Source organism: Tenrec ecaudatus, chromosome 8 (genome assembly GCF_050624435.1).
Source record: "Tenrec ecaudatus isolate mTenEca1 chromosome 8, mTenEca1.hap1, whole genome shotgun sequence".
Lineage (NCBI taxonomy): Eukaryota > Metazoa > Chordata > Mammalia > Afrosoricida > Tenrecidae > Tenrec > Tenrec ecaudatus.
Genome location: NC_134537.1, coordinates 4,282,024 through 4,297,831, shown reverse-complemented (window position 1 = coordinate 4,297,831; position 15,808 = coordinate 4,282,024). Strand labels below are relative to the sequence as shown.

Below are 15,808 nucleotides of genomic sequence, written 5' to 3'. Positions count from 1 at the left end.
CAGCATTTAAAAGAACTGACATTGTGGATCGCTAAAGCGCGCTCTCTCTCTCTCTCTCTCTCTCTCTCTCTCTCTCTCTCTCTCTCTCTCTCTCTCTCTCTCTCTCTCTCTCTCTCTCTCTCTCTCTCTCTCTCTCTCTCTCTCTCTCTCTCTCTCTCTCGTTCTATTCATATGCCTGTAAAGTAGAGGGGAGGCACTGCAGATGACCACTGTTTTGGGGTCCTCCTGTCTCCACCCAGCCTTGATGCTGACTCCTAGCGACCTTAGCGGAGGGTTTCCAAGGCTGTGTGTACCCGTGGGTGGCAGGCTCCCGTCTTTTTCTGGCTTAGCAGCTGATGGGCTCACACATGCCGAGCGCTTAACCTCTGCGCCAGCGTGGGCACTGGTCTTGCAAAGTCGGGAAACCAGGTGGCACGGCCGCCAGCGCCTGGCCCGGCACCGCGAGGCACGTCCGTCCTCCGCTGCGCAGCCGGAACCCAAAGCTCGGGCCGCGGCCGCGCCGGAGTCCGTTGGCGCGCGCACGCGGCGCCCGGAAGTCACGCGGGCAGGGCCGGCGTTCCGGGGCGAAGCCCGCACCCCGCGAAGATGCTTCTGGAGCTGTCGGAGGAGCACCGGGAGCACCTGGCCTTCCTACCCGGGGTGGACCGCGCGGGTCGGGGCGCGGGGCTCGCGGCTCGCGGGGCGGGGCGCGGGGGACTCGCGGGGCGGGGCGCGGGGCTCGCGGGGCGGGGTGTGGGGGGGCGCGGGGCTCGCGGGGCGGGGTGTGGGGGGCTCGCGGGGCGGGGTGTGGGGGGGCGCGGGGCTCGCGGGGCGGGGTGTGGGGGGCTCGCGGGGCGGGTCGCGGGGCTCGCGGGTCGGGGCGCGGGGCCCCGGGCATCGCGCGCGCTCACGGCCTCTGGCTTCCCTCGCAGTGGTCGCGGAGTTCGGGCGCATCGCGGTGGAATTCCTGCGGCGAGGCTCGAACCCCAAGATCTACGAAGGCGCCGCGAGTAAGAGGGGAAGGGCGAGGACCCTCCGGGGTCACCCCGGAGAGGTTGGGTTGTAGGGATCCCCGGGGCCTTGTTCCTGAGACCCGCTGATGGGAATATTAAAACGAGGGGGTTTTCGGGTTCGTTGCGCAAAGTCTAGGGGTCCCCCGGGTAGCAGCTTCTAAAGGTGCACGCAGCAGCACTCTGGTTACAAGATGGATATTTAAAGGGCTTCAGAGCCCGGGATAGCCAGGCTAACTGTTCATAAGCAATCATATTACTTATTAGTATTGGTGCTGAGGTCTGTCTGTGCGCCCTTGGGCTTTGCATGAACCATACCAACATTGGCACAGGTAGGCAGTTTCCGGCATTGGGCCAGTCCCCGCTCAATCCTAAATCTGGGAGACGGGGCTGGATATGAAAACAAACACACAAACCAAAGCTAAGCCACCGCCTTTGAGTTGTACACACAGGACCCTGTATAAGGTACCCCAGAGGTACCTTTGCTTTAATATGTGTGCTTGCATTAGACTGCCAATCCAGGCAGTTGGAACCCTCCCCCCAGACACGGAAGGGAAGGAAATGAATCACAGCCTTGCATCTGTCGTGGTTCCGGCCTCGAAAACTCTGGGCACACTGCTTCTCTGGAACACACCGGGTGGCCTTTAGTTGGGGCTCCACCACGTTAACACAAACCTTGGTGAAAGCAGACAGCAGGATTTCTTTTGGCTTGCCTCTGTGTGGGTTTGAACCCACAGCCTTTAGGTAAGGGACTCATGGACAAACCAGCCACCCAGAGCTGCCTTCAGGAAAGGCCAAGTGCATCTGGTTGGGAGTGCAGGGAGAGCAAACCAGATGGACTCACTTCTTAGGGCATTGTTTGGATACATGACATAATGAATAATCTTTAGTCTCAAGAGTTTAAACGAAAGGCGAGAAAGGATAAATCATTTACTTGTTCATTTTCCCTCTCTTTTCTTAGGGAAACTCAACGTGAGTAGGGACACCGTCCAGCATGGTGTGGAAGGGTTAACATACCTCCTCACTGAGAGCTCGAAGCTCATGGTAAGGATTTGCTGTGCAGTTTTGTGTGATCTGGGCCCTTCTACGTCCTCTATATGATGGTCCTGGCAGGTACCTGTGCTTTTCTGTAATGTTGTTAATGGTTGAAGAAGGGCATAAACAATATGACTATAATATAATCCATTATGGATTCTTTTTATTAGTAAATTTAAGTTGCTTGCACAGTATGTATCCTAATTAAATATTTTATCTGTTAAAAATGGCGATTGGGATGGGAGACTGGGCCTGCCCATTCTCTTTTCTTGGCACTTTAATAATGTGTGTTATGTATCCGTAACTCAAGTGCTAGACTAGTGGGCAAGAGTTGTCTCTAGCTGTAAAGGCTGTGGCCTCTGACTGCACAGAAATGAATGAGAGAGTGTCAATGTCCTTGGTTTCTATCAACTATTTTGTCATTTACCCGACAAAGTTAAGTCTCGATCTTCTGTAAAACTTGATTCACTTGCAGATTTCCGAACTGGATTTCCAGGACTCCGTGTTTGTTCTGGGATTCTCCGAAGAACTGAACAGATTGTTGCTTCAGCTTTACCTGGACAACCGAAAGGAGATCCGAACGATTCTGAGCGAATTGGCACCAGGACTCCCCAGTTACCACAGCCTTGAATGGAGACTAGATGCACAGGTGTGCTTTGTTGTGGTTTAGTCTGACAGAATCTAAGGGTCGTTTTCGGTTTGTGTTCTCTTGCTTACTCTACGCTTTACCACCTTTACCCACACCGACTCAAAACTTTTTTTTTTCCATGATAGGAACTTTTAGAATCTGCATTTTATTTTATTTTTAAATGACTTTATTGGGGGCTGGCACAACTCATCACTATACATCAATTGAATCAGGCATGTTTGTATGTATGTTGCCCTCATTCTCTTCTAGACATTTACTTTCTTTTTGACATTTACTTTCTATTGAGCTCTTGGTACCAGCTCTTTTTTTTCCTGCCTCCCCCTCAATTAGCCTCCCCATAGATTGCACATTGTTGTTATTTTCATCTCACACCTACCACTGTCTCCCTTCCCCCATGTTTTCGGTTGTTCTTCCCCCTGTAGAGGGGTGTATGGTTATGTGTCGATCATTGCGATCAGTTCCCCCTTTCTCACTTCATCTCCCGCCTCTTCTCGCTACCCTTCTGGTATCACCATTCCCACTCCTGGATGCTGTGTGTCGTAAGCTCCCAGCCCATTCTATATCTGTGTGCATGTTCCGGTCTACTCTGAATCAAGAAGCAGCACTGGGATCATGGTAGTGCGGGTGAGGAAGCCTCAAGGAACTAGAGGAATATAGTGTTTTTCATGGATGATTTACTGTACCTTGGTGACTCATCCCCTTCCTGTGGCCCCTCTGTGGGGAGATTGTTCCACTGTCTACAGATGGGCTTTTGGATCTCTGCTCCAGCCCCCCTCATTATCAACAGTATGTTTTAGTTTGTTATGTGTCTGCTGAGAGGGTGGATGGTGCCTGACTATTAAAAGATATAGTGCCTGGGGTCTTAAAGGCTTGAAGTTACGCAAGCCGCCATTCAGCATGAAGCAACAAGTCCACATGGAAGAAGCACACCGCCGGTGTGATCATGAGGAGTCATAGGTAATGGGCATCAGCAGACACATAACTTTTTAAAAAATATTTATTTTCAGACCATTTCACAAACAGTTCATTGTTTACATGCTTAATGTATTCAAGCCAGTTGAATTTGCAGGATATTGATTATTTTGGGAAAGGAGATGGTTATGCATTTTTTTGGATGGTGCTTTGATTTGTAAAAACTCTCTTTAAATATAACACACATTCAGAAAAGTACACAGACCTTTATGATATAGCCCACTGAATTATGACACCGTGTAAATAAACACCACGAAATCAACACGTCGCCGTCCCCAGCATCCCCAAACCATTATCCTTCCCTCCTACCAATTGCTGTCTCTTCCCTGCTTTCCAAAGGTAAGCAGTCCTGATCTCGATTATATAAATTAGTTTTACCTGCTTTGTAGTTTTCCATGAATGGAATGGTTGAGTAAATATACTTTTGTCACAGATTTCTCTTGCGAAACATTTGAAAGGCTCCAAATCTGTCAAAGTTGCATAAATAAAGGGAATTTGTAGCCAATTTCAGGTAGGCCTTCAGTAAGCAGCGAAACATGTTTGCTTCTCGAGTGTTGTCTGTGGTGGTGACACCTGTGCCAAATGCTTTGGGTCATGAAAGACGTGGAGCGCCTTCCTAACTGGGAAAGATGTCAACCTAGGAGGGGGTGCGGCGTTCTCAAGCTCACTGCTAATGACAGAGAGCTATGCAGTAAGGGCGAGAGGGCGAACGGGATGCCACTGTAAGTAACGGTACTAATGGAATAGCTCAGAAAGCTCTAATCAGGGAGCTCAGTGTGTGTTGAATGATCCAGAAACACTTTATCAAAAGGAGGCGAAACTTCAGAAGGGTGAGTGCATCCAAGGAAAACAGGGCCAATATTCCCGGCGGAGGACAGGTCAAGTTGTAAAGGCCCACAAGGATATGATTGGTTGCCCAGGGCTCTGGTTCTCAGACTTGCCTACATCTCGGAATCACCTGGGGACCTTCACACGTTCTGATGTTCTTGTCCCACACCAGGGATTCTGATTTATTGGAGGGAGGGCTTGGCCTGAGCATCCAGATTTCCAGAAAGTCTCTTTTCATCGATACCTTTCTAATCTTCATTAAATTGAAGTGTGTGAACTGAGAGCGATAAACATGCCCAAGATGGAAGGAGTACACAGAGCAACAGCACCCAAAATCATTGTCCATTGTTAAACAGTTTCGGGAGGTTGTTGATCAAGAGGTGATGGTGTCAAGGAGGAAAGAACCTGAGCTGCGTCGAGGTGTTGGTGAAAAGCAGGCTGTAAGAATGGATGGAATACTGATCGAGATGTCTTAACAAATGGAATCAGTGCTGGAAACAATCATTGAAGCCCAGCAATATGAAAGACAGCTTTTGAGCAGATCCATATTTATTCCCATTTCAAAGAAAAGAGACCTAACACAATGAGATGATTAAACAAATCTCATTCATACCAGACTCAAAATTTTGCTACGGAAAGGTTTTTAATGGTTGCAGCCAGACCTTGATCGGGAACTACCAGAAATTCAAGCTAGATTGAGAAGGGAATGTGGAATGCGGGACGTTGCTGATGTCAGGTTAACTGGAAGCTGAGAAGACCCGAGGGACACTGACTTGTGTTTGGTTGACTACACAAAGGCATGACTAGACTGTGATAAACTGGGTAACACTGTGAAGAATGGGAACTTCAGAATGCTTGATTGTACTAGTTACAGAACCTTACAAAGAGCAAGAAGCGGTTGTTCATCAAGAACAAGGGGTGCTGCCTGGTTTAAAGTGAGCAAAGGTCTGTGTTGGGGCCTTATTCTTTCACCACACTCACTCACTCCATATACTGAGCAAATCATCCAGGAAAACGGACGATATAAAGGAGAACGCAGCATCCAGATCGGAAGATACACCATCTGTCATACACATGACATAACCCTGTTTGCTGAAAGTGAAGAGACCTTGAAGTAGTTACTGATGAAGGTCAAAGACAACATTGCCTTCTGTATGGGTTGCACCTCAGAATCAAACGATGAACCTCACAGCTGGACCAATAAGCCATGCCATGAATAACAGAGAAAAGACTGAAGTTGTCAATGGTTTCTTTTTCTTTCTTTTTTTGCAATCAATACCCATGGAAACAGCAGTTATGATATCAAAATTATTCCATCGGCCAATTATGCCACAGAAGATAGCTTTAAAGTGTTAAAAAGCAAAAATGTCACTTTGAAGAAAAGTTGTTCCTGACCCACACTCTGGTATTCTCAGTCACTCCCTGCGCGTAGGAGAGCTGGACAGCGTATGAGGAAGAGGAGCGGGGGCCTTTGACGAAAGTGCAAAGGGCATTAATTACACAACGCACTGCCGGAGGCATGAGCAATTCTGTCTCGGAAGAGCTACAGACAGAGTGCTCCTTAGAAGTGAAGATGATGAACTTTGTCTCGAGTACTTCGGACATGTTATTAGGAGGCGCCTGCACCCAAACTGGAGGGCCTCGTGTCTGGCAGAGGGTCAGCGAAGAAGAAGAGGACTTCTCAAGGAGACGTGGCTACAACAGTGGGGTCAAGGGTAACCGTGATTGTGAGCGTGGTGCAGTTCTGGGCCCGACGTCATGTGTTGTGCACACGGTTGCTGTGGATGGAACCAGCTTGACAGCATTGGGTTCTTATTGCATTAAATGGAGGCGAGGCTGCTAAAATCGGATCTAGAAATTCAGTCGAATGCATCTAAAACTAGCATAACAGACATGGGGGATGGGGAACAAAAAACCCCAACACTGTCTTCAAGACTATTCTGACTCGTTTGTTGCTTCGTTAGGTACCATCAAATGGCTCAGGTCAGGAGCCCTGGTCTCCTAGTAGGTGACCAGTTCCCAGTAACTGACTAAGGTGAGCAGTTTGTGAAGGCAGCAGGCGTTCCATGGGGAAAAGGTGAGGTTGTGTGTTCCCATGAAGATCGACAGACTTAGAAACCTCCACCCGTGTTCTGTGTATGCCCTCCGGAGTCACCAGGAGTCGGAATTACTCCATGTCAGTGACTATTCTGACTCACGTTTGCACTCTAGGACGTCTGGGGCTCTAAAGCTTGACCAGAGCAGGCACCTCTTCTTTCTCCCTCGGAGCAGCGTATGGGCTTCAGCTGTGAACCTTAGCAGCCCGGTGCTGACTCGCAGGTGCTGCCAGCACTCCAGAAAATCGGGAAACCCTTGTGAATTCTTGGATAAGAAAATAATTTTAACACAATCACTTAAGAAAGTTCATCTCGCGACACCGTTAGGCACTGAAAAACAGTGGCTACTGTTATTACAATTCCAACACCCCTACTAAGATACATGCAAGCTTCAACAGCAACAACAAACTTGGAAATAAACAAAAAAAACGACCTTGAAAAGAAAAAAAAAAGAAAGTTCATCTCGCAGCCTTGGACGGGCTTGAGTGAAAATGACAGTTGATGTGTGCAGAATAGTCTTCCTGGAGCCCAGCCTTGTTATCTTTTATCTTTGCGTCTGCCTAGTTGATAGCTGCTTCAGAGGCGCAGTGTTGAAGAGCAGGGATGGAGACTGGGCTGAAAAACCTAAAATATGTATTCATTTAATTTATTTTTGCTGCACCCGTTGACTAATTCTTTGCATAGATGGCGCATCTCTGTTAGAAAGCCCTTCAGACATGGTCAGATTCTGGTAGCACCTGCATTTCCTTGGCTCCTGTGTTTCTCTGGACAGATTCTTTTACTCACACGGACCTGTTTTCCTCACTCATCTGAGCGCTGGGTTGGCAGAGAGCTGTGCACCTTGTATATCCTTTCTTCAGCGCCTCAGCTCTCCCACCTTCACTCGGAACTGCTGACTTTGCTCCTGTTTGACTCAGAAAAGGGGAAGCCTCACAGGCCCCTCTTTGTCACTCTCTCTAGCTGGGTCCATCTTAGCTCAGGGTCCTTTAAACAGAGAATGCCACCAAGGTCTGTGTTCCATCTTCATATGTCCCAAAGCTGGTGTCATCTAGTGTGACCACTGTAAATGCTCCACGTGTCTGCAGGGTCTACAATCGGTGTCTCCTCAACATCTCTGCTCATGTGTCTGATAGACATCCCCAATACAGTGTCCAAACGTGAAACTTCCAGACCGCTTCCCAGCCACTCTCCCACCTACACTAGCGCACCCACAGCCTTCTGTACCTCAATAGGTGGTTACCTGGGCCCCAAATACTTTGATTCTTGGCTCCTTCCTTCCCCTCATGGCCTCTCCCCAGTCTATCAGCAGAGTCAACTCTCCCTGAGAATATACCCACAGTGTAACCCCTGCCACTTTCTGGTTTTCTCAAAAATGTCCATTTTACCTCGTGCTTCTCATTTCTCGTAACTCTTGACCAATTAGACGTTGGGGCCAGATTGGGTCCACTTTCCCACCTGGCATTGATCAGTTCCCTCTACATGGCATGAAGATGACAGAAGCTTGCCTTGCAGTCCGCTGTGCTTGTTGACACCTGGACCTAGAATTGGGTATAGGACTAGCTGAAACTGCAAATGAGAATGATGGAGAACAAAACTGCATGTGATGGGCTTCTTGTGGCTAACAGACAAGTCAGCCATTCAGGTCAGAACAGCCCCTGTTGGCTGGGCTGTGCTGTCCAGCCAGTTCTCCTCACAGTGACCCTGGACAAAGCAGAACCAGACTACTCCTGCCTCTGTCCTCCCTCGGTTGGCCCGCTCTGACCCACGGCTGCAGCCCCTGTGTCGGTCCCTCTGGCTGAGGGTCTTGCTTTTCTCCACTGACCTGCAGCCACTAGCGCTGGCCAGCATCACGGCAAGTAAGGCAGCAGAAAAGGCTCACGTGGAGGGATGGCCCGGGCTCTCACTAGCTGGAAGGCTGAGGGTCTGGTCAGAAGAAATATTGTGTGTCATACTGCCGTCTTCACATTTTATACTTGGCATAGGCTGGGGGGGGTGGTGTCTTGGAGAGGGTTTCCATTGCCATGAGCTTTAGTAGGGATATGCAAATAATGAGGAAAGATGAATGTGGGCATCTCATGTATCCATTCATGCTTCTGCACACCGATCCCGCCCCCATGGTATGGAGTCTCTGATGTGTGTTAGGCCCTGTGGACACAGCTGAAGATGACCTTTCTCATAGGGTGGGGATGGGAGGGGGGTGTCTGAGCAGTTACACCCCAGTGTATTATAGAGACTATAGGCTCCATGAGGGCAGAAACGGTCTCCTTCTGCTGCGTTCTAGCACAGTCCCTGCACGCGATAGGCATTCTGTACTAAACTAAAAATTATAGAGGGTAAGCGAAGCCGCTTCCTAAAGAAATGCGTAAAATGCTGCGTGCACCCCGTCCTCGCCAGGTGTTGTAGTCACAGCAGTGTGCGCCCTGGGGGACATAGCAGCAAATCCTAGGGCTCGTGGAGAAGAGGTCACTGGTGAAGCCTTTACATAGAATCCTTTCACAGGGACTGAGTGGGGAAGATGGGGAGACTCCTGTGTGTGTAGTTCAGCAGTGATTGTCGGAGTATTCGTTGACTACTGAACCAGTAGTAGCCCTTAGCAGATGTGTGTGTGTGTGTGTGTGTGTGTGTGTGAAGTTTTCTTAATATGCTGAGTTTTCCATTGTAAAGACATTTTCAGAAGTTAGCACCTTAAGTTGAATTTTCTAAAATTCTGCTTCCGAGCTCATTTACCAGTGAGCGTAGTTGAATCGCTGCCCTCTTGAAGGGACGGATCGCATGTAGAGTTGAGGATCTTCTCCAGTGAGAGAGTTTGATGACATCTGCATTTCGGGACTAAACAGAGCACTCTAGAATTCATTGCACCCGAGCTCGTTGTTGAAACTGCTGCAAAGGGAATTTAACAACAGTACATTCTTCTCTTTATGGAAGGCCATCACGTCCCGGGCTAAAGGACTAGGCGTCTAGTGGCAGGATGGGGACCCTCTGGTTTTTGAAGAGCTGACTTGGCTCACAGAGCCTGTGGGTGAGTGGACAGCTACCATCTCAGCTTAATTTCCACCAGAAACATTTCTCTGACTTCATACACTGTCTGCAGAATGGATGCCTGGTAAAGAATGTAGTGACTTCCGTAACTTGAGACGGAAGCTGAGGGAGTCACTTTCCGGGCAGCCGCATTGACATTTCCGGGAAAGCATGCACATCCTGTCTGACCCACACGTTATTGCCTCCAACGCTGACTACAAGGGGAATTCAAAAGTTGTGCAGAAGAAATCGAATGGAAGGACAGTGGGATTTCCCCTTAGCTTTGTAAAGCCCCGCATCGGGGCTTGAAGAACTTTAAGTTTAACATGATTAATGTGTCTTGTTTCTTTTGTGGTGTTTCTTGCCACGTGACGCTCTCCAGTGCCTTGAGCTAGAACCTTTCCAACGGAATGGATTCCCCCCTAATTTTCACTGATAGGAACTTTAAAACAGTGCTTCTTGTGCCTGCTGGGATGAAGACGCTGTCACAGCTGGGAAAACGAGTCCGTATCAAGCGCGTTCTGTATCCTGTAGTAATGCCATTCAACTTATTTTTCAGAAAAAAATGAAGCCTGGTTCTATTTGATTAGGTGTTTGCTGAATGTGTTTTACCCCTAAATCCTGAGCAGTCCTGGGACTGCTAGGACGCTACACTATGATCCCATTGGATCACACACACGACAGTTTACTATTGAAAGTCATGGTTAATCATTTGTACAGGTAGATAGTGAACAACGGGTACAAATGGCTTCTGGAAAGCAAATTAAACAACAGGAACATTTGAGTTCCTGTTGAATGTGTTACCTTCACGTTTGTGTGTGTGCGTGTGTGTATTCGCGCCCGTCCTCCTGTGCTTACCAGTCCAGTTCTTACTCAGAAGCTCTAGGCTAACCCTTGACTGCTAAGATTAAACCATCATTTCAACAGTGTGAGGCAAAACTGGTTTACAGGCAGCCCCCTGTCTAGAACTTTCCCAAACCTCTTCAGGTCTCCTCTCAGTCCCCCAGCCCCTGTCAGGACGAGACTGCCTGAGGTCACAGCTGGGGCATCGCCTCCAACAGAAACAGCTGAGCTTGGCCCCCATGCTGCTGCTTGTTCTGCCTGGGTATCTGCCTGCCTGCACAGGCCTGGGCTGTAGCTACTTCCTCTTATGGGACATTAAGCGTGGCGTGGCAGCGGCATCAGACCCCGTGGTCTGAGCTCCCCATTAGCCCAAGGCTGATCCCTATGAGTAGTGATCAGACATGCTTCCTCTTTCCAGCCTTTCCACCAGTTCTCTTGCTACCTGTCCTGCGCACAGCACGCTCTACTTCTACGTTGTGATTTGTTGTAAGAGCCACACCGAACCCCCAATGTCTGCATTTCCTGCCACAGACAGACCTTGAATCAACCCATACAGATGACAGATTAGATTACTTCCAGGGGACTTTGGGTTCTTTTGGGAAATTTATAGAGAATATCATCTGGTGCCAGGGTTGAATGTCACTGCTCCTCAGTTGGTCATTGTTCCCCTCTCTCACACACACACCATTACATAAGTCAGTAGTACTTATTCAAAAATGTTTGAGATATAGCATTAGAAACAAATGTCCACAGGTAGCCAGTTTAAGGAATAAAAAGAAAATAAGTGCCTGTGGGCCTACCACCGAGCTTAAGATACAGAGCCAAGCTAGTGTCTGAATTGCTTTGTGCCATCCCTTAATTGCCCCCATTCCTAGCCCCTGGGAGCCACCGTTACTGAACTTTCATTTGTCGTTTCTTACAGCTTTATTCCATGTCTTAACGCGACGCGGTCTGCCTTACTGATCCCCACAGGGGCTGACCAGAGTGGCCTGCGTGCCGGGTTTTGTTGAGAGGTTTTATTGTGAAGGAGGTGGTCGCAGTTTTACATTCGACTGTTAAAAGAAACCTTGTTTCTGTTCATCCACTGCAATGACCTCAAGGTGTCCTCGCTTCTCACCCCGTGTGCCCTGCCCTGCTTCCATCTGTCCTGCCTCCCTAACCTCTGTCCTTGGTCCTGGGCGAATGCTGCCCTGCACCTTACCGCAGGAAGCCCCGTCCGTCCGTCATTAGTGAGCGGTGAGCCCAGCTCCAGACGTGAAGGGTGAGTAAGGGCCATGGGCTTGGGGTTCCGCCAGTCCCTGAATGAGAGTAGACCTGGTGTCTTTTGGGATTGTGGGTTTGTTCCACATTTTCCTCCCATTTTATCCAGGGTCTTCCATTGCGATCTCTTAACGACCAATCCATGAGTGCGGACTTTCAACCCTAGCAGGGGAGGAGCTGGCGATGGTCGCCCGCCAGGCGTCACTTAGTACTTCTGGTCTCAGGGTTGTGGAGGCTGATGTCTGTGTGGTCCATTTGTCCACTGGACTCAGTGCTTCCCTATAGCATTCCAGGTTTTCATTCTGTCCACCAATCAGGAAGAGACCAGTAGTTGCACCTTAGATGGCTGATCCCACCATAGGTTTTTTAGATTTATTTGCTTCTGACCTTTATAAAAATGAAATTGCATGTATTATTCCATGACTTCCTTTTTTATTTGACATTTTCTTCTAAATTTACCCATGACATTTCATGTTATTGTCATTCATGTCTTTTCACTCGTTTAGTAATAACTTCGTTATATGAGCAGTGTCTTGTTATTGCTAGTGAATATTTGGTGTTTTTAACTATCTCAAACAAGTGCTATCTTGAGGAACGGGTATATGTAAGAGTCTAAGCTGTGTCCTTAGGAGTGCAATTACACTGTAATAGCTAAATCAGGCGTATTGTTTCCAACTTCTTCTCTAATTACTTGGCAGCAGTGAGCAAGAGTTCCCACAATTACCATTTGCAATGCTTAGTTTGGACAGATTTTCATTTTTACCAGTCTTATGTGTGTAAAATAGTACCACATTTTATTTTATTGACCATTTTCCTGCTTTCTAAGAAAGGTGAGCCCATCTTTGTGTTTTCATCTATCTGTGTTACTTTTCTGCTGAAATGCTTGTTTAGGTCCTTTGCACGGTTTTTGGTTTAGTCTTTTAGTGTGGCTCTTATTAAATCAGAGAAGTTCTTTGTGCCTCCTCTATTATGGAAGTTATATACTCTCCTGTCAACTTGTGAAGGGATGGAATCTAGCCTGACAAGTCTTAGCCAATGAGGCCTCTCTGTGGGCATACCTTCTCCTGAGGATTCTGGGAACTGTCTTCCTCCCTGGAAGTGGGACACACACTCTCTGCTTCGGATTCCTCATGACAAGACACATGGAGCTACGCTAGAGCCCTGGAGCTGGAGGAGCCACGTGGAGACCCTTGCCAGTGCTGAGATGCTTACACCACCACTGGATCCACAAGACTTCCCACCCATTGGCCTGTGATCTTCCTGCACTCAGCATCATTGCCTGTGTTTTGTGAATCTGAAGAGGAATTTATAGATTGATATTGCCATTTGGGCTAATATCAGACTTATGGACTTAATCTGGACTGGGTTGGGATATTTTCTTAATATTCAATTACTCTTGTATATAAAGCTCTTTCTTACACGTAAGAGTGTCTATGAATTTGTTTCTCTAGTCTACCCGGACTAACATCGATGCTTATTTTTTATTGGGTACATATGTGTATTTTAAAATACCTTCTAGTTTATGACATGTTTTTCCACCAGATTGATGTTTTGAAGAAAGTTGATTAACTTTACTGTAGTTAACATTTATTAGATTTTTCCTTTGTGGTTTGTGCCATATATTATGTTTAAAAAATACTTGTGTAAGATTATATGTATATTCTCATTATCTTTTCAAAAGTTTAATATTTTGAAATCTGTGGCCTACCTGGAATTTGATTTTTTGGTACAATTTGAGGTAAGCATATGCATGTATTCAGCATGGTTATTAAATATTTATTTTGCTTTTATTCCATTTAAAATCAAGCTCGCAAGCAGAAGTCTCAGGCAACAGATAAAGCCATCAGTGACGATAAAGCTACACCTTCATGAGAATGGAGATCACACTACCAGGGTTCTGCAGACTGACCCAGCGACCCTGCTCCATTTGGTGCAGCAGCTGGAACAAGCACTGGGCGAGATGAAAACGAAGCACTGTCGGAGGGTTGTCCGAAACATCAAGTAGCACCATCAGGCTGAAGACACGGATCCCTCTGCGTCGTCGGGGAATTGGGGATGACAGTAATTACTCTCCAGATTTTTTTTAATTGTTGATGGTAATACATAGAGATTAGATGAGATTTCTTTCTGTGCCAAGATATTGAGGACATGATAATGAACTAAATTTCCTTTCCTGGTGCAAATTGTGGTAAGATCCTTGACCAATTAAACTCTGTTTTGTATTTTAAATGTGTAAATAGGATTAAATCCAGTGGAAATGAATCTATACTGTTTATATCTTCTGTATATTTGAATGACTATCCTGTTTTTGATACTTCTGTTGACTGGTTGATTTTCTTTATTATTTTCTTCCTCACTGACCAAATTTGAAAATAAAGTTCTTGTGTTTTACTACGCAGTATATCTTAAACAGTTGAATTCTTTTTAACTTTTAAGAGCACCTCACAATGTGAATAACCACAGAATTGTTAGTTGTTGTGAGCTGTCATCAAATCTGTTCTGATTCAGAACAACCTGTGTGCAGCAGGACCAAGCACTGCTCAGTTCTGTCACCATCCTTACCACCATCAGGCTGGAGCACCTGTTGTTATCCATCTTTTTGAGAGTCTTCCTCTTTTTTGATGACCCTCTGGTTGACCAGGTGTGTTCATCTGGGTTGACTAGAGAAATCCAACAGGTGAGGTACAGATGATGACTCAGGTAGAACTGCACTATACTCATAAAGACCCACTCAAGTTTTCTAATATGTATAAGCAGAAGCCTGGGGAATATGCATGGGAATGGTTACCAAGGGTGTGGGATACTGGTGCAAGGAATATACGATTAGACCTGTGTGTCAGCCTGGGTAGACTAGAGAAACAAATCCATGGACACACATATGTGGTGTATAAGGAAGAGATTTGTATACAAGAGCAATTGAACATTGAGAATACATCACAGCACCATACAGATCAAGTTCACAAGTCCTATATTAGCCCATATTTTCTGATATCAATCTATGAGGTCCTCTTCTGACTCAAGAAACACATGCAGTGACGCTGAATGCAGACGATCACAGGCCAGTGGGTAGAAAGTCTTTGGATCCAAGGTCATTGGAAACATCTCAGTGCTGGCAGGGGTCTCTCTGTGGCTTCTCTGGCTTCCGAGGTCTGGTTGCGTCCATGCGGCTTGTCTTCTGCAGTGTCTCCCAGAGAGTGTCTTCCGCCTCCCAGGAGGAAATAACAGATTTCCCAGAATTCTCAGGAGAAGGCCATGCCCACAGAAGTCTCTGGCTATCTCCAGATTGACAGCCTAGTCTCCACCCCTACACTCTTAATCCTTAAGTGGACACCACAAGCACTCTGAGTTTCTTGATAGTGTGCCCCTACGCACAGATTCTTCTTTCAGTGTCTCAGCCTGAGAAGTTAAGAAAGGATCCAATAGTCTGCTTGCTTGGTTCATCGAAGCATGGGCTAACAGATGGCCTAGATTAGACCAACTCTTGAGGCACCTGACCTACCTTAGTACACTGTACAAGAAGATATCCAAAAGCTTAGGGAAACTGGTATGTTGGAATGGATCTATCAGAATAATCCCATAGACCCCAAAAAAAGGAGCTCCCCGAGGACATACCTTTCACTAAAACCTTAAGGAACAAGTTTGTGAAGGGGGCCCCAGCATCTCTGAGGACTCCTGTGATAGCTTTTTTTAATGTACAGCAGGATTAACAAAGGGAACTGCCCTAAATGAATTACAACATTTACCTACAATGGGGCTGATAGGTCCCTGTGGTGGTAGGGGGCAGGTGTCAGCACTGAATCAACTGATCCATACAAGAGAAGAATGCTAGATCGATGAACTCACATTACCAGAATAGAAAGTCATAACCCCACAATCAGTTCCCAGACCTGAGCCAGTTTACAGACCCACAATCCAGTGAATGAGGGGGAAGGTCAGGTCCCTTTGATGAACCCATAATACATCGCCAAAGGTTTATATTGTTAATCTTCTAGCCTTCCCTCGAGGGACTCGTGGCCTTTCACAAGAATGACTTCACTGGGGGAAAGGAAATAATCACAATTTTCACAGATTACTGGACACTGGCTCTGAACCCAAAATGTTTTGCAGTTCCACCAGTC

General features: G+C 47.0%; 1 protein-coding gene across 1 annotated transcript; it reads left to right on the top strand.

Moving 5' to 3' along the window:
• The first annotated feature begins 504 nt into the window (after positions 1-504).
• On the top strand, positions 505-14,088 carry COMMD2 (COMM domain containing 2). Its single transcript, XM_075555925.1, has 5 exons — positions 505-652; positions 912-989; positions 1,951-2,033; positions 2,500-2,673; positions 13,498-14,088. The coding sequence occupies exons 1-5, from the start codon at positions 586-588 to the stop codon at positions 13,693-13,695; spliced, it is 600 nt and encodes a 199-aa protein (XP_075412040.1). The 5' UTR covers positions 505-585; the 3' UTR covers positions 13,696-14,088.
• Positions 14,089-15,808: the final 1,720 nt, after the last annotated feature.

What these genes read in the sequence shown, in the direction of transcription:
- COMMD2 (XM_075555925.1), top strand. Translation starts at nt 586, where the DNA reads ATGCTTCTGGAGCTGTCGGAGGAGCACCGGGAGCACCTGGCCTTCCTA. An exon ending in ACCCGGGGTGGACCGCGCGG is followed by an intron (nt 653 to 911) that starts GTCGGGGCGCGG and finishes CTTCCCTCGCAG; the next exon opens with TGGTCGCGGAGTTCGGGCGC. An exon ending in GATCTACGAAGGCGCCGCGA is followed by an intron (nt 990 to 1,950) that starts GTAAGAGGGGAA and finishes CTCTTTTCTTAG; the next exon opens with GGAAACTCAACGTGAGTAGG.